This window comes from Hypanus sabinus, chromosome 4 (genome assembly GCF_030144855.1).
Source record: "Hypanus sabinus isolate sHypSab1 chromosome 4, sHypSab1.hap1, whole genome shotgun sequence".
In the NCBI taxonomy this organism is placed as follows: domain Eukaryota; kingdom Metazoa; phylum Chordata; class Chondrichthyes; order Myliobatiformes; family Dasyatidae; genus Hypanus; species Hypanus sabinus.
In genome coordinates, this window is record NC_082709.1 from 98,798,075 (window position 1) to 98,823,820 (window position 25,746).

Sequence of the window (25,746 nt, forward strand, 5' to 3'; positions counted from 1 at the left end):
GAACATATGTAAGGTTAACATGAACAAGTCCTTCCAAATGACTCATGACTGAACTTGTTGCCAACTATGTTTAAGTAAAATTTAACAATGGTGTCCAAATAAAGAGATCTGAACCAATCTGAGAATGAGTTCAGGAACTTAAGATCACAAATATCTCCCGGTTTATATTTTCTCATAAATATTCTTGCCCTTTTATGATATTTGTTGCAATGCACAATGTTTTGCTGGATTTAATCACCTGTTTGGCATCTCCAATTTCAAATTTTTGATTGAATTATTTGCTAATCATGCATACAATTGTACAGAGGACAATTCCCATTTCAATAAAATGGGGAAGAACCCAAGTACAAGCAACAATATCTCAAATAAATATCAACAGTTTATTTGCACATGTGAAACTGCATGATCAAATGAAAAGCACAACCATGACAGCATAACCAGCCAAAAAGATTGATATAAAAAAAACTTTTATTCAGACAACTACATCAATAATCAACAAGCATTTTTTATGTTCAGTCCACTGTAGCCAAGTGGAAAGTACACAAAGATCCACATTTAATTTTCAACTATGACCCACAACAACTCTACATACCAATTATTGATTAGTTGTCAATCAACCCTAGCACTCCAAACACAAATGTAGCTATTTTCAACTCTTGATTATATTTGAGTAAATTGATATTTCATCGCAATATTTACTGATTTTAAACAATGTGCAGCTCACACCAACTAAATCCGCAGCAGTGGGGGGGGGGGGGGAATAATTAGAATACATCAACTCATACTATTAAACTATTTTCACTAATGTCCAGATTACTCAGTGTACTTTAAGTGTTGTAAGTTCCACTAACTACTGTGAAATAAGATGAACAAACAGGATTCACAGCAAGCTGCTCGGAGCATCAGGACTTATTCCAACTTTAAGTCCAAATGGAGATTTTCTTCATAAATAGAACTCCTCCACTTCCTGGTCAATTACTTGTCCGTGGTACTGCTGGGTAATTCCTGATCAAAAAGGAAACAAAAATCAACAGTTAGAATCAAAAAGTCCTTCAATTTCTTGATGACTTTTTTTTGGGGGGGCGGGGAGGGAGAGGGAAAGGATTGAGGAAGTTATCTTCCCTGCACTTCTGTGCAGAATTTCAAAACGTCATTCTAGAATTTATTTGAAATACAGGCTGTCAGGCTGTTGGTGTCACTGCATTTACACTGGTTTTCAAGCACAAGCTAAATTTAAATGAACCCATCCTGAAGATATATTACAGGGAACAACTGCTCCATTTAAAACACATGTTAGAGGCAAGATGTCAGTTAATGTTGCATGCATCTTTAAATCCTAGAATCAACTAAAACTGGACACCATTACAAAGAAAGAAAAAAAACATTTACTGTCCTGCAAAGCTCTGAACATTTACAAGTCATCATTATTCTTACCATTAGCCATGGGCATAAGAGAAAGTAATTCACTAGTGTTATGCTGTTCAAACTGCTCCCTTCAGATACAACTAAAGATTCAAAGGATTGCATTACTGACTTATCTCACAGAATTGAAAAATATCCAAAATTAAAAGTTTTCAACAGTGCAGAAACCTCAAACCCACCAGATCATTACAAATTCACTGGTTTTCTGGGAAGGAAATCTGCTATCCGTATCTTGTGATCCCAGACTAATCAATGTTATTGTTTAATGCATGGTTAATTAGGAATGAACGGAAAATGCAAAATGCCAATAATGTCCATATCCAGTGAACGTACTTTCACAAATCTAATTCTCATATTCTCAATTAAGTTTCACCAATACGCCAGTGATGGTCACAAGTAGTTGACCACTACATAACCAGACACAGGAAAGTTATGAGAGAATGAAGCTGAAGCACTGAAATTTTAAAGGAGAAACCTGTAAAATTTGTTCTCAACATTGTGATTATATTCTGCATTATTTCTGCAGACAAAGTGCACTTGAAAGCTCATTTGTGCTTCATTCCAAAGACATAAGTACTAAGAAATGAGAAAGTACAGTCTAGATTCACTGAACCTTATGGATCTTTAAAAACCAAACAAGCCAAATGAGAAATAGATTAGTGATCCAAGATTTTATTTTGGGAAAGGTATGCCAAAAGATAGAAAAAAGAAATTAGTACACAATGAAAAGTATGTAGCAAATATTAATACCAACAGCTTGCAAATATAATTAATTAGGTAACATTTTGATCAGGTTAAAAAAGTTCAAAATCAGAAGAAATCCTTACTCTTTCATATCTTCTTTTTCTCAGTATCCCTTCTTTGGTGAATACCCTTGGATTAGTACGTCCAAAACCAACACCATATAGACGTCGATACTTCGACTCAATATTGTAAAACTTCTTTCGCCCAGATGTATATTCCTTTGAGAAATTCTATATAAACCAATGATATTGAGAGCTCAACAAAATCAAATTGATACCATAAAGGAAACTGACACATGGATAATTTAAGTAATTAAAATAGTTTGATTATACATCTAAGTATGCCTGTACCAGCCTCATGTATGAAAATAACAAAAAAAAATTTAATATGGTTTCAAAACATTGAAAAACATTCAGAAAATGGAGGCACACAAGAACTTTCTGATTTCTCAATAAATGGAAGGAAAATTGGAAGCAAAACATAATTTTCAAAGGACTTCAACAAAACTCTCCCATAGTTCCCTTACCCTGCACCACTGACTTCTACCTCCTACCCAAGGTCCACCAACCAGACTGTCTATGTAGGCTTAATGTCGCTGTCTGCTCCAGCCCCACTGAACTTGTGACCTCATACCTCGACTCCACTCTATTCCCTTGGTTCAGTCCCTTCCCAACTACATCATGGCATTTCTGATGCTCTCGATCTCCTCACTAACTTTTAAATCCTTGGACCTGACTACCTCATTTTCACCATTCATGTTCAGTCCCTAGAACACTTCTATCCTCCATCATGAAGGCCTTAAATGACTCCCCTGCTTTCTCAAAGAAAGAACCAGCCAGTTCACACCTCCACCTTCTACCTTCCCCCTTCTGGCAGAAATGGTCTTCAATCTCAATTTTTCCTTTAGCTCCTCCCACTTTCTCCAGAGGCTTGGGGTAGGGCATGGGCACCTGTATGGGCCCCAGCTATGCCTGCCTCTTCACTGGCTTCATGGAACAGTCCTTGTCTCAAGCCTTCCCTGTTAATGCTCCCTAACTCTTCCTCCACTACATTGACGACTATATTGGTACTGCTTCATGCACCCATACTGAGCTGGTACATTTAATCAACTTTACCTTCAACTTGCACCCTACCCTTTTCTGGCACCTCCCTCCCCTTTTTAAAAAATCTTTCTGGAGACAAACCGTCACCCAACATCTTCTATAAACCTACCAAATCCCATGGTTATCTTCACTCTTCCCATTCTATCTCCTGTAAAAACGCTACTCCTTTTTCCAGTTCCTTTCCCTTTGCTGCATTTCTTCCTGGGATGTGGCATTCCTTTCCAGGATTATAGGTCACATATCCTGGAAAGGCCTTGATAGAGTAGATGTGGAAAGGATATTTTCTATGGTGGGAGTGTCTACGACCAGAGGAGATGGCCTCAAATTAGAGAGCGTCCTTTTAAGAATGGAGATGAGGATAAATTTCTTTAGCTGGAGTGGTGAATCTATGAAATTTGTCATCACAGCAGTTTTGGAGGCCAAGTCTTTATGTATATTTAAGACAGAGTTTGATAGTTTCTTGATTGGTCAGGGCATGAAGAAAAGGCAGGAGATTGAGAGGAAAAATGGATCAGCCATGATGAAATGGCAGAGGAGACTCGATGAGCCAAATGGTCTAATTTTACTCCTAAATCTTATGGTCTTATAGACATCAGAGATGTCCTTCTTCAAATAAGGGGACTTCCTTCCTCCACCACTGGTGCTGCCCTCACCCACATCTCCTCCATTTCTCACACATCTACATTCACCCCATCTCCCCACTGCCTTAACAGTGATAGAGTTCCTCTTGTCCTTACTTTCCACCCCATGAGCTTCCACATCAACGCATTATCCTCTGCAACTTCCGCTATCTCCATGGATCCAACCACTAAACATATATTTACCTCCCCCCCCTCCAAAAGGATTGCACCCTCCGCAATTCCCTTGTCCATTCGTCCCTCCCCACTAATATCGCTCCCGGCACTTATGTCCGGAAGCGGCCAACATGTTACGCTTACCATTCACCTTCTTCCTCATCTCCATCCAGGGCCCCAAAGGTCCTTCCAGTGAGACAACACTTCACCTGAAAATCTGCAGGGGTCATCTATTGTGTGCAGTGCTACCAATGTGGCCTCCTCCACATTGGTGAAACCTATCATAAATTGGAGACCACTTTCTCAATCATCTCTGCTCCATCCACCAAAAGTGGAACGTCCTGATGGCCCAACATTTTAATTCCAATTCCCATTCCCTTTTGAACATGTTGGCCCATGGCTTCCTCTTGTGCCAAGGTGAGGCCACCCTCAGGGTGGAGGAGCAACAACTTGGATAGCCTCCAACCTGATGTCATGAGTATTGATTTCTCCTTCTGATAAAACCCTCCCCCATATTCTATTCCCCACTCTGGCAACTCTTCTCATTTGCCTATCACCTCCCTCTGGGTCATCTCCTCCTTCACTTTCTCCTATGGTCCACTTTCCTCTCCTGTCAAGATTCCTTCCTCTCCAGCCCTTCACTGTTCCAACTCACCTACCTGGCTTCATAACTGCCTTCAAGCTAGCTCCCTTCCCCACCCCCATTCTGGCATCTTTCACCTTACTTTCCAGTCCCGAACAAGGGTCTCAAAACTTCAACTGTTTATTTATTTCCATAGATACTGCCTGATCTAGTTCCTCTAGAATTTGTATGTTGCTTTGGATTTCCAGCATCTGCAGAATTTCTTGTGTTAACAAAAGACCCTGGCTTTATTTCTCAAAAATCTTATGCAATCCTAGAACTATGCATTAAAATTGTGAGGTAATGGTGAGGAATGAAATACCGCATAAATTATACCTGTCCTGAAGATTTTAAGTAAATTCAGGGAGGATAAAATTGTTGAAAAGTTTGTAACTATGGGTACTTGAATTGTATTCAAAACATTTGTTGATGAAGAAAATTACGCATTAAGCTATAAACACAAATTATGGTGCTGACTGTTACTAAACAATTTCAGCTAACTACCATTTTCGAGAAGAGGTCCAGTTAAAGGTTGATACTATTCATATTACTGCTTTGTGATTGTTAAGGTAATTGCTTTGAACATTTTGCAGTTAACTAACTACCAGTTGTTCTTTTTATAAAGAATAAAAACTCCAGAATGTCATAAATGTAAAGGCTGAATAAATTAGGGTTTAAACTTTCAATTATTACTTCTGACAACACACACAAAGTGATGGAATTTAGCAGGCCAGGCAGCATCAATGGAGAAGAGTATAGTTGGCGTTTTGGGCCGAGACCCTTCAGCAGTCTGATTAAAATGCTCATCAAGATTTTGAGAGACTCAAGGTTTGAGTAAAATACTTCCTTCTTGATGCCCTTTAAAATGTTCTACCTGTCACCTTATATGCATTCTTATTTTAGATACCCATACCTTAGCAAAAAAAATCTTACATACATCATTCTATATCCTTAGGTCTAGTCCCCTCATAGTTCTGTACCCCCCTATTAGGCCACCCTTCAGCTTCTCTACATATACAATCTGTAAAACAAACCCAGCCTATCTAATCTCTACTTATAACAAAATGTTTCAATATAGGCAACATCTCAATAGATCTCTTCTGGACCTTCTTTAATGCAAATACACCCTTTAATGTGGTGGCCAAGCCTGTACACAATGCAACATCTAACCAATGCTCTATATAAAGTTGTGACATAATGTCCTTGCTCTTGTATTCAATGCCATGGGATGCTTTCATTAGCCACATGCCTTCCGCATTACCCTATCTACCAGTACTACCATTTTTAAGGATCTATGAACTTGTACCCAAAAGTCCTGCTGCTCATTAACACTCCCTTAGGGGCCAGCCATCGACTGTTTTTGTGCTATTCTAAATCTTTCCAAATGCATCACTTTACACCAGGCAGATGGAATTTAATTCTGACATTGCTCTGCCCAATGTTCCAGCTGATCATTATCATGCTGAGGTCTCAAGACAAACCTCCACACTATAGTCAGATTTGTTATAATTCCTCATTAGATCTAGGGCACATTATTATATGCATGTTAAATGAGCACAATTTATAGAAACGTCACAAAGACTAAAGTTACGAAATACTTTCAACTGCAGCAACAAAACATGGGATGTAGCTCTAATCTCTTATGTTATCTGTTAATTGAAGACAAAAATCACCAAATGGTTAATCCACTGGGGAAAAAAAATACTGACCGTGATGGGCTTTCTTGCTACTCTCATTCGATGGTCCACAAACTCAGTTGTCGGCTCCTTAAAGTGCAGATTTCTTGATGTTTTCACTTGAGCAGATGAACGAGGTTTTTCATTCCTTGCAGATCTATTTTAAAATAAAGTAGTAAATTTTGGGAACTGAAATTCATATTAGCAACACAAGTATACAATAAAACATAATAATGGCCCAGTTTTATTTATTTAAAAAAAGATTAGTAAACAAAGTTTAACTGTTCAAATAAATCAGACAGTCTCTGGTTTTGAACATAAAAATTGTATTTTTCAATGGAGGCTTGTAGTTGGTCATATTTTGCAAACAACCTAAAAGGATGAATATAGATTCCAGAAACAAGCTATGGTAATAACTGTTAATTCCCTACATGCAGGTCTCTAGTAGTGTTAGATCAGCACATTTTTCAGACAGTTGAATTCTTATAAGTATACCGTTTTTAATACTGTTGGGGGGGGGGGGGGGGAGGAGAAGAAGAGAAGATCTGCCAGGGGAAGCCACAGTCATTCTCTGGCACCAACTCTGTGCTGTGGCTCAGAAGGGAAAGGGAGAGGCATGAGATACTGTGGACATGATAGAGATATCCAGATAGTATGTTTCCTCCCAGAAATCTGGGAAATTACAGGCTGGTAAGTTTGACATCGGTAGTAGGTAAATTATTGGAAGAAGTACTAAAAGATAGGATCTACAAGTATTTAGATAGACAGGGACTTATTAGGGAGAGTCAACATGGCTTTGTGTGTGGTAGGTCATGTTTAACCAATCTGTTAGAGTTTTTCGAGAAGGTTACCAGGAAAGTGGATGAATGGAAGGCAGTGGATGTTGTCTACATGGTCTTCACTAAGGCCTCTGACAAGGTCCCGCATGGGAAGTTAGTTAGGAAGATTCAGTAGCTAGGTATACATGGAGAGGTAGTAAATTGAATTAGACATTGGCTCAATGGGAGAGGCCAGAGCGTGGTAGTAGAGGATTGCTTCTCTGAGTGGGCCCTGTGACTAGTTGTGTGCCACAGGGATTAGTGCTGGGTCCATTGTTATTTGTCATCTATACAACCATATAACAGTTACAGCACTGAAACAGGCCATCTTGGTCCTTCTATTCCATGCCAAATGCTTACCTAGCCCACTGACCCGCACTCAGCCCATAACCTTCCATTCCTTTCCTGTCCATATACCTATCCAATTTTACTTTAAATGACAATACCGAACCTGCCTCTGCCACTTCTACTGGAAGCTTGTTCCACACAGCTACCACTCTCTGAGTACGGAACTCCCCCTTGTGTTACCGTTAAACTATTTCCCCTTAACTCTCAACTCATGTCCTCTTGTTTGAATCTCCCCTATTCTCAATGGAAAAAGCCTATCCATGTCAACTCTATCTATCTCCCTCATAATTTTAACTATTATCAAGTTTCCCCTCAACCTTCTATGCTCCAAAGAATAAAGACTGAACTGGTTCAATCTTTCCCTGTAACTTAGGTGCTGAAACCCAGATAACATACTGGTAAATCTTTTCTGTACTCTCTCTCTATTTTGTTGACATCTTTCCTATAATTCGGTGACCAGAACTGTACACAATACTCCAAATTTGGCCTTACAAATGCCTTGTACAATTTTAACATTACATCCCAACTCCTATACTCAATGCTCTGATTTATAAAGGCCAGCATACCAAAAGCTTTCTTCACCAGCCATCCACATGAGATTCCACCTTCAGGGAACAATGCACCATTATTCCTAGATCACTCTGTTCTACTGCATTCTTCAATACCCTACCATTTACCACGTATGTCCTATTTGGATTATTCCTACCAAAATATAGTACCTCACACTTATCAGCATTAAACTCCATCTGCCATCATTCAGCCCACTCTTCTAACTGGCCTAAATCTCTCTGCAAGCTTTGAAAATCTACTTCATTATCCACACCACCACCTACCTTAGTATCATCTGCATATTTACTAATCCAATTTACCACCCCGTCATCCAGATCATTAATGTATATGACAAACAACATTGGACCCAGTACAGATCCCTGAGGCACACCACTAGTCACCGGCCTCCAACCTGACAAACAGTTATCCACGACTACTCGCTGGCATCTCCCATCCAGCCACTATTGAATCCATTTTACTACTTCAATATTAATACCCAACAATTGAACCTTCCTAACTAACCTTCCGTGCGGAACCTTGTCAAAGGCCTTACTGAAGTCCATATAGACAACATCCACTGCTTTACCCTCGTCAACTTTCCTAGTAACCTCTTCAAAAAATTCAATAAGATTTGTCAAACATGACCTTCCACGCACAAATCCATGTTGACTGTCCCTAATCAGACCCTGTCTATCCAGATAATTACATATACTATCTCTAAGAATACTTTCCATTAATTTACCCACCACTGACGTCAAACTGACAGGCCGATAATCGTTAGGTTTACTTTTAGAATCCTTTTTAAACAATGGAACCACATGAGCAATACGCCAATCCTCCGGTACCATCCCTGTTTCTAATGACATTTGAAATATTTCTGTCAGAGCCCCTGCTATTTCCACACCAACTTCCATCAAGGTCTTAGGGAATATCCTGTCAGGAACCGGAGATTTATCCACGTTTATATTCCTTAAAAGCACCAGTACTTCCTCCTCGTTAATCGTCATAGTTTCCATAACTTCCCTACTTGTTTCCCTTACCTTACACAATTCAATATCCTTCTCCTTAGTGAATACCAAAGACAAGAAATTGTTCAAAATCTCCCCCATCTCTTTGGGCTCCACACATAGCTGTCCACTCTGATTCTCTAAGGGACCATTTTTATCCCTTTTGCTATTAATATAACTGTAGAAACCCTTCGGATTTATCTTCACCTGACTTGCCAAAGCAACCTCGTATCTTCTTTTAGCTTTTCTAATTTCTTTCTTAAGATTCTTCTTACAATCTTCATATTCCTCGAGCACCTCATTTACTCCATGCTGCCTATATTTATTGTAGATATCTCTCATTTTCCTAACCAAGTTTCCAATATCCTTTGGTTCTCTCAAACTTTTAACCTTTCCTTTCAACCTAACAGGAACATAAAGATTCTGTACCCTCAAAATGTCACCTTTAAATGACCACCATTTCTCTATTACATCCTTCCCATAAAACAAATTGTCCCAATCTACTCCTCCTAAGTCCTGTCACATCTCCTCAAAGTTAGCCCTTCTCCAATCAAAATTCTCAACCTTGGGTCTAGTCCTATCCGTTTCCATAATTATAACTGAAAAATAATAGCATTGTGATCACCAGACCCAAAGTGCTCCCCAACACATACCTCCGTCACCTGACCTATTTCATTCCCTAACAGAAGATCGAACACTGCCCTTTCTCTAGTTGGTACCTCTATGTATTGATGCAAAAAACTATCCTGCACACATTTTACAAACTCCAAACCATCCATCACTTTTACAGTATGGGCTTCCCAGTATATGCGTGGAAAATTAAAATCTCCCACAATCACAACCCTGTGCTTACTACAAATATCTGCTATCTCCTCGCAAATTTGCTCCTCCAATTCTCGCTCCCCATTAGGTGGTCTATAAGACACCCCTATAAGTGTTACTACACCTTTCCCATTCCTCAATTCCACCCATATAGCCTCTAACCTATCCTGTCAGAGCACCACTGTAATATTTTCTCTGACCTGGATGATAATGTGGTAAATTGGATCAGCAAATTTGCTGATGATACAAAGATTGGAGGTGTAGTGGACAGTGAGAAGGGTTTTCAAAGCTTGCAGAGGGATTTGGCCCAGCTGGAAAAATGGGCTGAAAAATGGCAGATGGAGTTTAATACAGACAAGTGTCAGGGATTGCACTTTGGAAGGACAAACCAAGGTAGAACATACAAGGTAAATGGTAGGACACCGAGGAGTGCAGTAGAACAGAGGGATCTGGGAATACAGATACAAAATTCCCAAAAAGTGGGGTCACAGGTAGATAGGGCTGTAAAGACAGCTTTTGGTACATTGGCCTTTTGAAATCAAAGTATTGAGTGTAAGAGTTGGAATGTTATGATGAGGTTGTACAAGGCATTGGTGAGGCCAAATTTGAAGTATTGTGTGCAGTTTTGGTCATCAAGTTACAGGAAGGATATTAATAAGGTTGAAAGAGTGCAGAGAAGGTCTACAAGGATGTTGCCGGGCCTTGAGAAACTGAGTTACAGAGAAAAGTTGAATAGGTTAGGACTTTATTTCCTGGAGTGTAGAAGAATGAAGGGTGATTTGATAGAGGTATGTAAAATTATGATGGGTATAGACAGAGTGAATGCAAGCAGGCTTTTTCCACTGAGTCTAGGGGAGAAAAAAAACCAGAGGACATGGGAAGGGGGAAAAGTTTAAAGGGAACATTAGGGGATGCTTCTTCACACAGAGAGTGATGGAAGTGTGGAATGAGCTGCCAGATGAAGTGGTAAATGCGGGCTCACTTCTAAAATTAAAGAAAAACTTGAACAGGTACGTGGTTGAGAGGTGTATGGAGGGATATGATCCAGGTGCAGATCAGTGGGACCAGGCAGAAAAATGGTTCGGCACAGCCAAGAAGGGCCAAAAGGCCTGTTTCTGTGCTGTAATGTTCTATGGTTCTATGCCAGGGTCAGGGATGCCTAAGGTTGGGTCCACAGCATTCTAAAGAGGGAGGGTGATCAGCCAGGTGTCTTAGTACATATTAACATTAATGACATAGGTAGGAAAGGGAGGTGGTACTGAAAAGAGCATTTAGAGAGCTAGGTAGAAAGCTGAAAATCAGGACCTCTCTGGATTGCTGCCTGTGTCACGTGTCAGTGAGAATAAGAATAGGATGATTTGGCAGATGAATGGGTGGCCAACGAGCAAGGGGTAGCATTTCAAATTTTTCGATCATTCAGATCTCTTTGGGGAAGGTGACCTGTACAAAAGGGACAGGTTCAGCTGGAACAAAAGGAAGACCAATATCCTCATGAGCAGGTTTGCTGGAACTGTTGGGGAGGTTTTAGATTAATTTGGCAGGAAACTGTGTGATGGGGCAGTTGATATACATGCAGATAGAATTTATCTTGTAATTTGAGAGGGAGAAGCCAAAGTCAAATGTATCAGTATTACAGTGGAGTAATGGGAACTACAGAGACATGAGGGGGGAGCCAGCCAGAGTTGATTGAAAGGGGACACTTGTAGGGATGACGGCAGAACAGAAGTGTCTGGAGTTTCTGGGAGCAACTTGGAAGGTGGAGGATAGATACATCCCAAAGAAGTATTCTAAAGGTAGGATGTCACAATTATGGCTGACAAGGGAAATCAAAGCCAACATAAAAGCAAAAGACAAGGAGTTTAATAGAGCAAAAAGTAATGGGAAATTAGAGGATTGGGAAATTTTTTAAAAAAACAACAGAAGGCAACTTAAAGAGCCATAAGCTAGCCAATAGTATCAGAAGTGTATTCACATACATAAAAAGTAAGAGAGGCGAGTGTAGTTATCAGACCACTTGAATAATAATGCTGAAGAGGTAGTTATGGGGGACAAGTAAATGGCAGACTAAGTATTTTGCATCAGGCTTCACTATGGAAGACACTAGCAATATCCCAAAGTTTGAGTGTCATAGGGCAGAGGTGAATGCAGTTGCCATTACTAGGGAGATGGTATTGAATTGAATGATCTTTATTGTCATTATACATAGGTACAATGAAACTCTGTTTGGTTTCCTCTCAGGCAATCACACAAAGCAGTAGATAAAAACAAGACAGTAATAGAAAAACAGTATTAAATAGATAAGTAGCTGAAAATAAGTTGCAGCAGCACCAGAATACCACAGTAATGCACAAAGTGCCATTAGTGCAAGTATTTGAGTCCTTGTGTGTGCATGGGTGCTTGGGAAACTGAAAAGACTGGAAGTAGTCAAGTCCCTTGGACCAAGTGAACTACACCCCAGGGTTCCAAAAGAGGTGGCAGAAGAGATTGTGGAGGCATTAATTATTATCCTTCAAGAATCAACAGATACTGGCATAGTTCTGGAGGATTGGAAAATATAAGCCAGTGACGACCTCGGTGCTTGGGAAGACATTGGAATCGATTGTTATGGATGAAGTTTTGGAGTACTTGCAGGTACAAAGCAAAATAAGCCAAAGTCAGCACGGTTTTCTTAAGGGAAAATCCCGTCTGACAAATCTGTTGGAATTTCTTTTTTGAAATAACAAGCAGGATAGACAAAAGGAAATTGGTGGATGTTGTGCACCTGGATTTCCAGAAGGCCTCTGGCAAGGTGCCACACATGAGGCTACTTAGCAAGATAAGAGCCCTTGGTATTACACCAGCATAGATAGAGGGAGCACTGGCTGATTGGCAGGAGGCAAAAAGTGGAAATAAAGGGAACTTTTTCTGGTTGGCTGCCAGTGGCTAGTGGTTCCATAGGGGCCAGTGTTGATATTACTGTTTTTTATGTTGTTTGTGAATGATTTGGATGACAGAATTGGTGGCTTTATGGCCAAGTTTGTGGATGATACGAAGTCAGATGGAGGGGCAGGCAGTGTTGAGGAAGCTGGGAGACTCAGACAGATTAGGATGTTGGGCAAAGAAGTAGCAAATGGAATAGTGTTGGGAAGTGCACTTTTGTATAAGGAATTCTTTTACCTTTTCGGATTCCCTAAAGGTTAACTGCAGGTTAAGATGGTGATGAAGAAGGCAAATGCAATGTTACCATTGATTAGAATGGAGATGAGCAGGAATTTCTTTAGTCAGAGGTTGGTGAATCTGTAGAATTAATTGCAACAGGCAGCAGTGGGGGACAGAGCAGACTCAACGGGCCAAATGGCTTAATTCTGCTCCTATGTCTTATGGTTATTCTATTACTAACTCAAAACACTTCAAGTTAACTGTGTGTGTACATGTGTGACAGAAGAATAAATTTTCTAGTGAATCCAGTAAGTTTCAGGGACGGTAGAACCTTGGTCCTAGAGAGAAGGGAGACTGAAAATCAGTATCTTTGTTAAGGTTAAGCTCCATTGAAATTTCCCAATACACAGACAGCAGGTTATCTAAGTTTTGCCTGTTAACTCATGGCAATGTTTGTGGGTGATAAAAGTCAGGAAATGGGCAAATTCAAAATGCACCGCAGCTGTCAAAAATCCTTAACTTGTTTGAGAAGGAAATATAGCATACCAGTTTTACCAAGTCTACCATTACCAAATTTAATAGAGCATATAGTTCAGGTCCTTCAGCTCTGATATCTTGTGCTGGCATGTTCCATGCTCATTGTCCCAAGAGTAGATAGTATCAGCTCTACCATTGGGGAGGCTCAGAAACCAAAAGTAAACTCTGCACTGTCTTTGTGCATTTCAGGGGCAATTCACAGAATGATCTCAGACTGTACATTTCTACTGCAAAGCTAAGCCTTAACAGAGTAAATAACTATACTTGATTTAGAATTCACTAAAAACAACAATCTGTACAGTGAATAGACTCAAAGGGAAATATTAAATTTCTGGCTTCAAGGGTAGAAAAGGAAATAAGTATCTGGAAAAGACTAATCTATGTCACCTGTGAGACAGCAACTTGTGCTCCACATTTTGAAAGGATTCCTCATACTTGCCACGTAACCTTTCCTTTCTCCTCCTCTCAATGTCATGGCGAAGATCATCTGGATTTACTGCAACCCATGTGCTTGTCTGAATATTAAAAGGCAAACACAAGTTAAAATACAATCAGCCACAGAAAACAATGTTTCATTATTATCATAAAGTTTTTAAACAGGCCTTTAAAATCTAAACTAGGATTTTCTAGGAAAAGGACTAATATTATTGCAGACTATTTGGTTTAAAACTACAGGAGCATCCACAAGACCACAAGACTATAAGAGGCCATTCAGCCATTTGAGTGTGCTCCACCATTTAATAATGGCTGATCCATTCTCCCTCAATCCCATTCTCTTGCCTTCTACCTATAATCTTTCATGTCCCAACTACCGTAGATTCCGGACTACAGAGCGCTCCTGATTAAAAGCCGCACGCTCTAATTTTAGAAAGAAAATCAATTTTGTACTTGTACAAGCCGCACCGGATTTTAAGCCGCAGGTGTCCCACGTTGTAATATGAGATATTTACACAGAAAGATATTACATGTGAGGATTTTTAAACTTTTAATTAAATCCGTATGGTAACATAAACAAATACATATTGCAAATGCTTTTTTTCGAACAGTGCCTGTAACACAGGTACTTTTAAATATACATACGTATTGGTAACACACAAATTACGTTGCGTATACTTTTTTACTGAACAGTGCACGAACAACATTCCAATATCTCCTAACGACTGGTAAAAAATATATATAAATGCAGCCTACCAGGAAAAGTTATTGATCGCCTTTAACTTAAAAGCTGCATCATATGCTTTTCTTCGAGTGTTTTCCATGTTGATGAGGGTGAGTACAAATGACTGATTTACAATAATTTAATTGTGAAAGTGTGCTTGATTTATCGTACAATTTCATTGGACCTCTGTGAACTACTCATCAATTTTATTGGTCTTGCTATGATCCCAGCCCCCTCCTTTGTGAGAATCACAAGAGCACCCGTCGGGGGGGGGGGGAAAGAGTCAGTAGACCCAGTCGGAGAGAGAGAGAGAAATGTACCGAATTGCACGTCCCACCCGGGATGCAGAATAAGACGACAGCGACTATTGTCTCATGGAGACCACGTGAAAAGCCCTCGGGCAAGGTGGGCTGGTTGAGAGAGAGATTGCATCATCCCAACCTGAATGACACCTGCGACCCTGTGAGGAAGTATAAAGGAGAGTCTCAGGGGGACAGCCCCCTCAGATGCACCAAGAAGACACAAGAAAGTGTTCCCGCAGCAGCGGGAAGCCATTCTGAAGGAAGCCACGTGCGTTAGATTCTGGGATTGGAATTTGTGGCTGGAATCACAGAAAACCGCTTTTAACTAACATTGGGGAGAGGAAACCAACGCTCCCCCGATTTCACGGAAGATTCATCAAGACTCGGCAAGTTCTTTCTCTTCTCCCCCAATCTCTCTCTCTCGGTCGCCCCACGTGAAACCCAGCGATTTTCAAAGGGCTGAGGCCTGCAGACTTTCTGAGTGACTTTTATATTTCCAACGAACAATCTATTAACCCCTAGACAACAGCAGAGCTCACTTAATGATGAGTATTACTATACCCGTGCTTTAGATTGAGTGTTGACGATGTGCACAATCTGAATGTATGTATTAACCCTACTTTTGTGTCCCTTTATAAATAAAACGTTTGAAAATAGTGACATCAGACTTCAACGCACCTCTCTATCTTTGCTGGTAAGTTCTCCAGTTACGGGATTCATAACAGTCTTCTGTTACGTGGCAAAATGTTTTTGGCGGCATGAAAAAAAAACATGCATTAGCCGCACCATAGTATAGGCCGCAGTGTTCAAAGCGTGGGAAAAAAGTAGTGGCTTATAGTCCGGAATTTACGGTAATCAAGAACTCATCAACCTTTGCCCTAAATGCAGCCAGTGACCCGGCCTTCACAGCTGCCTGTGGCAACAAGTTCTACAGATTCATGACCCCCTGACTAAGAAATTTCCTCCTAATCTGTTCTAAATGGAGAACCTTCTATTTTGAGGTTTTGCACTCTGGTCCTAGATTCCCCCACCAAAGGAAACATCCTCTTCACATTCACTCTATCTAGGCTGGAAACATTCTCTTGAACTTCCTCTGAACCCTCTCCAATGACAGCACATCCTTTCTTAAATAAGTGACTAAAAACTGTTTATAATATCCCAAGTGATGCCTCACCAGAGCCTTACAAAGCCTTGCTTTTATATTCTAGTCCTTAAGAAATGAATGCTAACATTGCATTCGCCTTCCTCACCACTGATTCAACCTGCAAATTACCTTTAGAGAATACTGCATGAGGACACCCAATCCCTTTGCACCTCAGAGTTTTGAATTTTTTCCCCATTTAGAAAATAATCTAATGCTTTTATTCCTTCAAGTAAAGTGCATGACCATACACACCCCGACCTTGTATTGAAGCTGTTACCTCTGTGCCCAGTCGGGTTGTCCTTCTGCAGCCTCGTTGCTTCCTCAATAGTACTTGCTCCTCCACCTAGCTTCATATAATCTGCAAAGCCATTAATTTCACCACCCAAATTGCTGACATACAACAAAATGAAGTAGTCCCAACACAGTCCTCTGGGGACTGGAATACGTGGAGACTAATGATAAAATAAGTCAAAGTCAACATGGTTTCTGTAAAGGGAAATCTTATCTGACAAATCTGTTAAGAGTCACTTGAGCCAGTAACAAGCAGGGTGGACAAAGGAGAGGCAGTGGATGTCATTTACTTGGATTTTCAGAAGGCATTTGATAAGGTGCCACACATGAGGTTGTTCGATAAGATAAAATCCTATGGCATTACAGGAAAGATATCGGCATGATAGGCAGGAGGCAGCTTGGGAATAAAAGGGCCATTTTCTGGTTGTCTGCCAGTGCCTAGTGGTTTTCCAGTATTGGGACTGCTATTTTTCACATTGTTTGTCAATGATTTGGATAATGGAATTGATGGCTTTGCAGCAAAGACTGCGGATGATAGGTGGAGGGGTAGGTAGTGCTGAAGAAGCAATGCAATTGCAGCAGAACTTAAATAAATCGGAAGAATGGGCAAAAATATGGCAGATAGGATAGTGTTGGGAAATGTATGATAATGCATTTTAGTAAAAGGAAAAATAACACACACTATTATCTAAATAGTGAGAAGGTTCACACAGAGGTGCAGAGGGACTTGGGAGTCCTTGTGCAAAACTCCCAGAAGGTTAATGTACAGGTTGAGTCTGTGGTAAAGAAGGCAAATGCAATGTTGGCATTTATTTCAAGGGGAATAGAATATAAAAGCAAGGAGATACTGCTGAGGCTTTATAAGACACTAGTCAGTCTGCACTTGGAGTATTGTCAGGTTTTGGACCCCACATCCCAGAAAGGATGTGTTGTCATTGGAGAGATCCAGAGGTGGTTTTCAAGGATGATTCTGGGAATGAAAGGTTTATGTGAGGAGCATTTAGCAGCTTTGGGCCTGTACTCACTGGAATTTGTGTGTGGCGCATGGCCAAGTGGTTAAGGCGTTGGACTAGTGATCTGAAGGTCATGAGTTCAAGCCCCAGCCAAGACAGCGTGTTGTGTCCTTGAGCAAGGCACTTAACCACACACTGCTCAGTAAAGTGCTGGGGGTTAACCTCATGATAGACTGGCGTCCTACTGGGGGCGGGGAGCGAGTCTCGTACTCTCAGTTGTTTCACGCCACTGAAACCAGCTTGGTGAGCCTGTAAGGCTCGGTACAGACTTTAACTCAACTTACTGGGAGTTAGGGGAGTGCGGGGTATCTCACTGAAACCTACCAAATATTGTAAGGACTAGATAGGGTGGATGTTTCCTATAGTGGGGGGTACCCAGAATTAGAGGGTACAGCCTCAAAACCAAAGGGCGGCCTTTTACAACTCCTTTTACTCTCTAAAAAGGAGGAATATTTTTAGAGAGTAGTGAAGCATAGACTGCATTGGAGGCCAAGTACGTGGGTACATGCAGAAATTGATAGTTTCCTGATCAGTCTGGGCATCAAAGGGTATGTCGAGAAGGCAGGTTTATGAGGTTGAGTGAGATCTGATATCAGCTAAGATGGAACAGCAGTGCAGATGATGGGCTGAAATGCCTAACTCTGCTGCCAAATTAAGAAACACATAGTGGCAGCTGTACAATGCGCAGGATAAAATAAGCTATGTCTGTGAGGAATTTTATTTTAGCAGTTTTCTGTAAATACAGTGTTCTGCTGGCAAGAATTTTCAGAAGGACAGTATTCTGGTTTGGGGTTAATTGGCGGGAGGCACAGAGAAGAGCACCAGGGAAGACATCTGGAGTATCTCTCCAGAAAGGACACCTGATTGCAAGGAGGTGATCCTTGCAAAGCACCCCTGCTTTGTGAGGCACAGGATTCAATAGGAAGTGCTATCTGTGGTTGATAATGGGAGTTCAGTGCCATGAGTGAAATGATACACCCAGCTACAACAGAAATGAGCTCCAATGTTTATGTGCACATTTAGAGTGGTCTAACTGTACCGGGTCCTTTTTCTTTTTTTTTCTCTGTTAATTGTTTGATAAAATTGAAAATTGGTAAATACACTGTCTTATAATTTTATACTGCTGTGCGATCTGTTATTTCTGGGCATCGATAACTCTGTTTGGACAGTATTTACATAGCATTCGCTCAACTTGAGGTGTTTTTTAAAAAAATTGGAACATCCCGATGTTTCTGTTTCGTTGAACCCCAAATCATACTGACTCAAGATGCATATTACTTATGAGAGTTAGCCCTCTCACTGCTGAGTCACGTGGCTGTTGCCGATCCAAGTTGATGTACAAGAGAATTACAGTTACAATAAGAAATAAAATAATTAATGTAGAGACTAATAGTGAGGTAGACCATTGAGAAACCTGTGGCAGAAGGAAAGAACTGTTCCTAAAATGTTGAGTGTACATCTTCAGGCTCCTGTACCTCCTCCTGGACGGTAGTAATGAGAGGACTACATGCCCTGGATGGTGAGGATGCTTAATAATGTCCATAACCTTCTGCAGCCCTTTGCAATCCTATGCATTGGAGAATCCATATGAGGCAGTCATTCAATCAGTCAGAACATTCTCTGTAGAACTTTATGCTAGAGTCTTTGCTGATACACCAAATCTCCTCAAACTCCTAAAAGAGTTTGAAGGCGTGCCTTCTTTGTCATTGCTTCAATATAGAACCATAGAACATTACAGCACAGTACAAGCCCTTCAGCCCTCCATGTTGTGCTGACCCATATAATCCTTAAAAAGTACTAACCCCACACTACCCCATAACCTTCCATTTTTCTTTCATCCATGTGCCTGTCTAAGAGCATCTTAAATACCCCTAATGTTTTAGCCTCCACCACCATCCCTGGCAAATCATTCAAGGCACTCACAACCCTCTGTGTAAAAAACTTACCCCTGATGTCTCCTCTAAACTTCCCTCCCTTAATTTTGTACATATGCCCTCTGGTGTTTGCTATTGTTGCCCCGGAAACAGGTACTGACTATCCACCCTATCTATGCCTCTCATAATCTCGTAGACCTCTATCAAGTCCCCTCTCATTCTTCTACGCTCCAAAGAGAAAAGTCCCAGCTCTGCTAACCTTGCTTCATATGACTTGTTCTCCAATCCAGGCAACATCCTGGTAAATCTCCTCTGCACCCTCTCCATAGCTTCCACATCCTCCCTATAATGAGGTGACCAGAATTGAACAATACTCTAAATGCAGTCTCACCAGAGTTTTGTAGAGTTGCAAAATGATCTCTCCACTCTTGAACTCAATTCCCCTGTTAATGAAGCCTAGCATCCCATAGGCCTTCTTAACTATCTGTGCAGCGACCTTGAGGGATGTATGGATTTGAACCCCAAGGTCCCTTTGCTCATCCACTCTAAAGTAACTGACCATTAATCCTGTACTCAGTCTTCTGGTTTGTCCTTCCAAAATGCATCACCTCACACTTGTCCAGATTGAACTCCATCTGTCATTTTTCTACCCAACTCTGCAGCCTGTCTATACCCTCCTGTAACCTTCGACAACCTACAGCTCCATCCACAACTCCTCCAATCTTCGTGTCATCCGCAAACTTACTCACCCATCCTTCCGCCTCTACATCCAGGTCATTTATAAAAATCACAAATAGCAGGGGTCCCAGGACAGATCCCTGCGGTACTCCACTAGTCACCGACCTCCAGGCAGAATACTTTCCTTCCACAACTACCCTCTGCTTTCTTCCTTTAAGCCAATTTTTAATCCAAATAGCCAAGGTTTCACTTATCCTATGTCTCATGACTTTCTGGATGAGTCTCTCATGAGGGAACCTGTGAAATGCTTTGCTAAAGTCCATGTAGACTACATCCACTGCCCTACCCTCATTAATTTCTTTTGTTACCTCTTCAAAAAACTCAATCAAGCTCGTGAGGCACAATCTTCCCTTCACAAAGCTATGTTGGCTATCCATGAGTAGACTGTACTTCCCCAAATGTTCACAGATCCTATCCTTAAGAATCCTTTCCAGTAGTTTGCATACCACTGATGTAAGACTCACCGGTCTATAGTTCCAAGGTTTCTCCCTATTATCTTTTTTAAACAAGGGAACTACATTTGCCATTCTCCAGTCCTCCGGCACTTCCCCTGTAGCCAAAGAGGATTCAAAGATCATGGCTAATGCTCCTGCGATCTCTTCTCTCAGTTCCCACAACAACCTGGGGTGTATCATATCCGGCCCTGGGGATTTATCAATCTTAATGTTGGGCCAGGACAGATCCCCTGAGATTTTGATGCTCAACTACTTGAAGCTGATCATTCTTTCCACTGCTGAATGAGGTCTGGTACAAGTTTTCACAACTTCCTCTCCTGAAGCCCACAATCAATTCCTTGATCTCACTGACACTGAGAGTGCAAGTTTGTTGGTGCAACCTTGATAACACAAGTACCACTCAACCAACCAATCTACCCTAGTCCTGTATGCCTCCATGTTGCCACTTGAGATTCTGACAGCAACAGTGACGTTATCTGCAAATTTATAATGGCATTTGACCTGTGCCTAGACACAGTCAGAAGTGTAGAGAGAGTAGAGCAGTGGGCTAAGCATGCATCCTTGAGGTGTGCTTGTATTGACTATCAGTGAGAAAGAGGAGTGGTTACTGATCGGCTCTGAAGTCAAGGATTCGGTTGCAGACACAGCTACAGCAAACCAGGGTTTAAATCAAAGGCCAAGTGGAGAGGTAGTGAGATTTCATTTGCTGTGGCACCTCTCAAAGCACTCAGTGCATGTGTTATCAAGCAACAGTCACTTAGGTAGCTCACCCTGCTCTTCTTGAGAACTAGTGTAATTAATGCCCATTTGAAGCGGTTGGGAACATCCAACTGTAGCAAACCTTACCACAGTTGTTGTGCACATGATTGTGTCTCTAAATGCACACACAATTGCCTTTTACCACTTATGATGATTCGCCACGGGTAGAATGTCTTGTAGGGGTCTGGATCATTAGTCCTGAATCCCACAGATTTAGCCCTCAGCGTCTGCAAATCTCCTAGTTCATTCATGGTCTCTGGTTTAATTATTGATCTAGGTTAAATTATTTGCTAACTCATTTCAGGAAACAAACCTGTAATGAAATACCTAACAAACGTAGACTTGCGTAATTGCTGGAAACCTGAACTGAGTAAAGGTCTTCAACCTGAAAGGTATCTTGAGAAGTGATGCATATCATCAACCTGACCTGACAGGAAGGGCAATGGTATTGTCAAGGATGCTAGTCACCCCACCCTTTTCCTTTCCTCCCGTCTGCCTTCTGGGGAGAGAATAAAGGAGCTTGAAAGCCCAGACATCCAAGAACAGCTTTGCCACAACTGCTATTAGATTTACAAACCAATCTTTTTTTTACATCCGGGGTCGGCAACCTTTTTACCTCTGTGGGCCGGATCGCATATTAATGAGTGGACAGTGGACCAGATAAATGCCATAAAAAACTTGAAATATGGGAATTATTCATTTAAATACATCTAGTTATGTTTTGCCTCAAATTAATGAATAACGCATGCTTGAAAATCATTTGTGCTTAAGGTTGCCTACCCATGTTTTACATCCTTTCCCCAGTGGTGCTTCATAATCTTGCTCATCTAAGTAACAGTTTGTTTAAATGCAAAAATGGGTGTCCCCCGTTTTTCGACCGTTTGCTTTATGACACCTTGCTGTTACGAAAGAGCTACATTAGTTACCTGTGTTCACTAACAGAAGGAGTCTTCACTGTTATGAAAAAAGGCAGCGCGCGCACACCAAGCAGCCAAGCTCCTCCCCGAAACTGCATTCTAGCTGGCATTGCTTAAACACGTGCCAGTGAGCATCTGTGCTTTATGTTGGTTTATTTTGTGCATCTGTTAGGAAGATGAGTTCTAAGGTATCAGAAAAGCCTAAAACAGCGCATAAGGGTGTTACACTTAGCGTAAAACTAGACATAATTAAGTGTTTTGATCAAGGTGAATGAAGTATGGACACAGTGAGTTTGGCTTTGGAGATTGGGTTTGTAGAAGTTGACGAAGATGATGTTGAAGAGGTTTTGGCATCCCATGACCAAGAACTGATAGATGAAGAGCTGATGAAGAGGAAAGGATAACAATTGAAACCAAACGCAGTAGCAAACGGCCCAAAAGCGAAGTCGTCCAGGAACTGAACGTGAAGCAATTGCATGAGATTTTTGTTGCGTTTGACAATGCTGCAATGATTGCAGAAAAGTATGACTTTAATTTTGAAAGGGTACGTAGGTTTAGGGCATATTTGCAGAATGGTTTGAATGCTTACAGAGAACTGTACGATAGAAAAATGCATGAGGCTAAGCAGTCAAGCATACTGCTGTTTTTCAAGCCTTCCACATCAGCCACAGCAGACGATGAAACTAGACCTTTGACATTGAGGCAGGCAGACATAGAAAAAGGTGACCTGCCTGCCCTGATGGAAACAGACGATGATGAGATGACACTCCAGTCTCCCACCATCCCAACCTCCGATGACACCATCCATCATCACTGTGCTGTCCTCCCGATTCTGATAAGTGAGACTATACTGTACATATATTACTACTTTATATAGGTTGTGTATTTTTGTGTGTTATTTGGTATGATTTGGCAGCTTCATAGCTTAAAGGTTACTGGAAAGAGTGCTTCTGCCAAAAGCGCTTGTGTGAGATTTTCACTTCGGTGGACGGTGCTGCAATAATTGTAGAAAAGTATTCCTACTTTATATAGGCTGTGTATTTATCAGATCATTCCTGCTTTTACTATATATTACTATTATTTTAGGTTTTATGTGTTATTTGACATGATTTGGTAACTTATTTTTTGGGTCTGCGAATGCTCAAACATTTCCCATATAAATAAATAGTAATTGCTTCTTCACTTTATGACATTCTGGCTTACGAATCATTTCACAGGAATGCTCTACCTTCGAATAGCAGGTAATACCTGTATTGGGAAAGGGAATACCCCACTTGGTTTTTCTATAATTGTCAACCATTTCACACACTTTCATCATTTTAGCAGTGAATCAATGAAACAAAAAGGGACTCTTAATCTTGCATATCTAATCTAACAAATAGATTACTTGAATGCAATACCCAATTCAAAGTAAATTTATTATCAAAGTACATTTATCTCACCACATAAAACCCTGAGATTAATTTTCTTGCAGGCATTCATAGTTTTGGACTGCCAACAGAGAAGCCTCTCACAATACAGGATACACTTGAATTATAAGGATCACATTAAATAAAGCACAATACCTTTCTTCCAATAGGTTTCCTTTCTTGGTTGTGCATGTCTGCCAATGACATGTCAATCCGTCTTTTTGAGAAAGAAAAATAAATCATTCTTTGAGGAACAAAACAAGTTTGTTTTACAAACTAAAATTGTTTCATGGCAATACCTGTGAATCTCGGGACCAAGATGTCTCCCCTCTTTTTGTGGACTTTGTGCATTTTGTAACTTTGAAAAGCGGTCATGTAATGTTAACTCGGAAGACTTAAAATGATCTTCTGTAACAGAAATCAATCATTTATAGTTGTCATTAAGGTTCAGTGGGAAAAGTCAAATTTTAAGCATTAATCTGTCCACTGGGCATTTACACAAGATAATTAAGATCATGATATACCTCAAACCTGCATTGCCTTAATGGAAATACTTCATTAAAAATTTAATAATGCAAGGTTCTATCCTAAAATGACGCGAACCATCTCCAAACGACCATAAATTAATGAGTGTATTATTTATGTTTGCCAACAATGCAAATTCAGGTGGCAATGGAAAGTAGAGGTGACATTAGGAAAATGCACAATTATCCATTATGATGCAAATAGAAAAGCAGACTTGTTTTCATATTAAGAGGACTAGTAAATGCATTCAAATAGATTTGCACAAACCAATACATGAATCTTGGAAAATCATGCAAGTACAGCCAATGACTAGAAATCTTTATTACGGGATGAATAATACAACTTTTACTGCAATGTTTTGCAGTAGTCCTGCAATCTGGTGTCAAGGAGGAACATTCAATTAAGGTATACCATCTGGATTAGAAGTATTTGAGATGAAAACTAAAAGCCAAGCATAAAAATTAACACTTCCACAGTGGATTTTGACAAAGCGCAGTGGCCTCAAATTGCAGGCTTTGGTGACTGAGTTGGTGTTAATGAGCAGACCATCAGCAGTTGGGTATACACTATTCCTTGGAAGCAGCGTGATTACAGCAGGACTTGAGACAAGATGAAAAGAATGAGCAAAAAAGTGGCAGTTGGAATACAGTTTTGGGATATGTATGTTAATGCATTTTGGTAAAAAGAACAATAGTGTGGACTATTATCGAAATGGGGAGAAAATTCGAACATCAGTGGTGCAGAGGGACCTGGGCATCCTCGTGCAAGACTCCCAGAAGTTTAATTTACAGTTTGAGTCTGTGGTAAAGAAGACTAATACAATATTGGCATTATTTTCAAGGGGAGTAGAATATAAAAAGCAAGGAGAGGCTTTATAAGACCATAAGACATAGGAGCAGAATTAGGCCATTCAGCCCATCAAATCTGCTCCACTTGGGATCACGGCTGATCCCAAGTCCCATTCGACTCCCATACACCTGCCCTTGCACCATATCCCTTGATGCTCCAACCAATCAGGAAGCTTATCAATTTCCATTTTAAATATACCCATGAACTGGACCTGCACTATAGTCTGCGGCAGAGCATTCCACAGATTCACCACTCTTGGCTAAAAAAAAAATTCCTCCTTACTTCTGTTAACAAAGATCACCTCTCAGTGTTGAGGCTGTGTCCTCTAGTTCTGGATACACCTACCATAAGAAACATCCTCTCCACATCTACCCCATCAAGCCCTTTCGACATTCGGTACGTTTCAATGAGATCCTCCTGCATTCTTCTAAATTCCAGTGAGTACAAGCCCAAAGCTGCCAAATGCTCCTTTTAACCCTTTCATTCTCAGAAAAACCCTCATGAACCTCCTCTGGACTCTCTCCAATGGAAATACATCCTTTCTGAGATAAGGGGCCCAAAAATAAGGGACCAGGTGTCTTATAAAGGCTTAGCATTATCTCCTTATTTGAAATAAATGCTAACATTGTATTTGCCTTCTTTACCACGGTCTTACCCTGTGAATTAGCCTTCCTGGGAGTTGTGCACGAAGGCTCCCAAGTCCCTCTGCACCTCTGGTGTGTGAATTTTCT

The 25,746-nt window shown here is 40.7% G+C and overlaps 1 protein-coding gene across 2 annotated transcripts in view; it reads right to left on the reverse strand.

Moving 5' to 3' along the window:
* Positions 1 to 445: 445 nt before the first annotated feature.
* LOC132393020 (BCLAF1 and THRAP3 family member 3-like) overlaps positions 446 to 25,746 on the reverse strand; it is a 75,777-nt gene continuing 50,476 nt past the window's right edge. For both annotated transcript variants that reach the window (XM_059967712.1, XM_059967713.1), the window contains exons 6-11: positions 23,941 to 24,049; positions 23,798 to 23,858; positions 13,968 to 14,095; positions 6,395 to 6,518; positions 2,250 to 2,396; positions 446 to 1,005 (exon numbers count right to left, since the gene is read on the reverse strand). In XM_059967712.1, the coding sequence (XP_059823695.1) occupies positions 976 to 1,005; positions 2,250 to 2,396; positions 6,395 to 6,518; positions 13,968 to 14,095; positions 23,798 to 23,858; positions 23,941 to 24,049 (599 nt within the window). In that variant the 3' untranslated portion in view covers positions 446 to 975. The remainder of the gene's footprint in view (positions 1,006 to 2,249; positions 2,397 to 6,394; positions 6,519 to 13,967; positions 14,096 to 23,797; positions 23,859 to 23,940; positions 24,050 to 25,746) is intronic.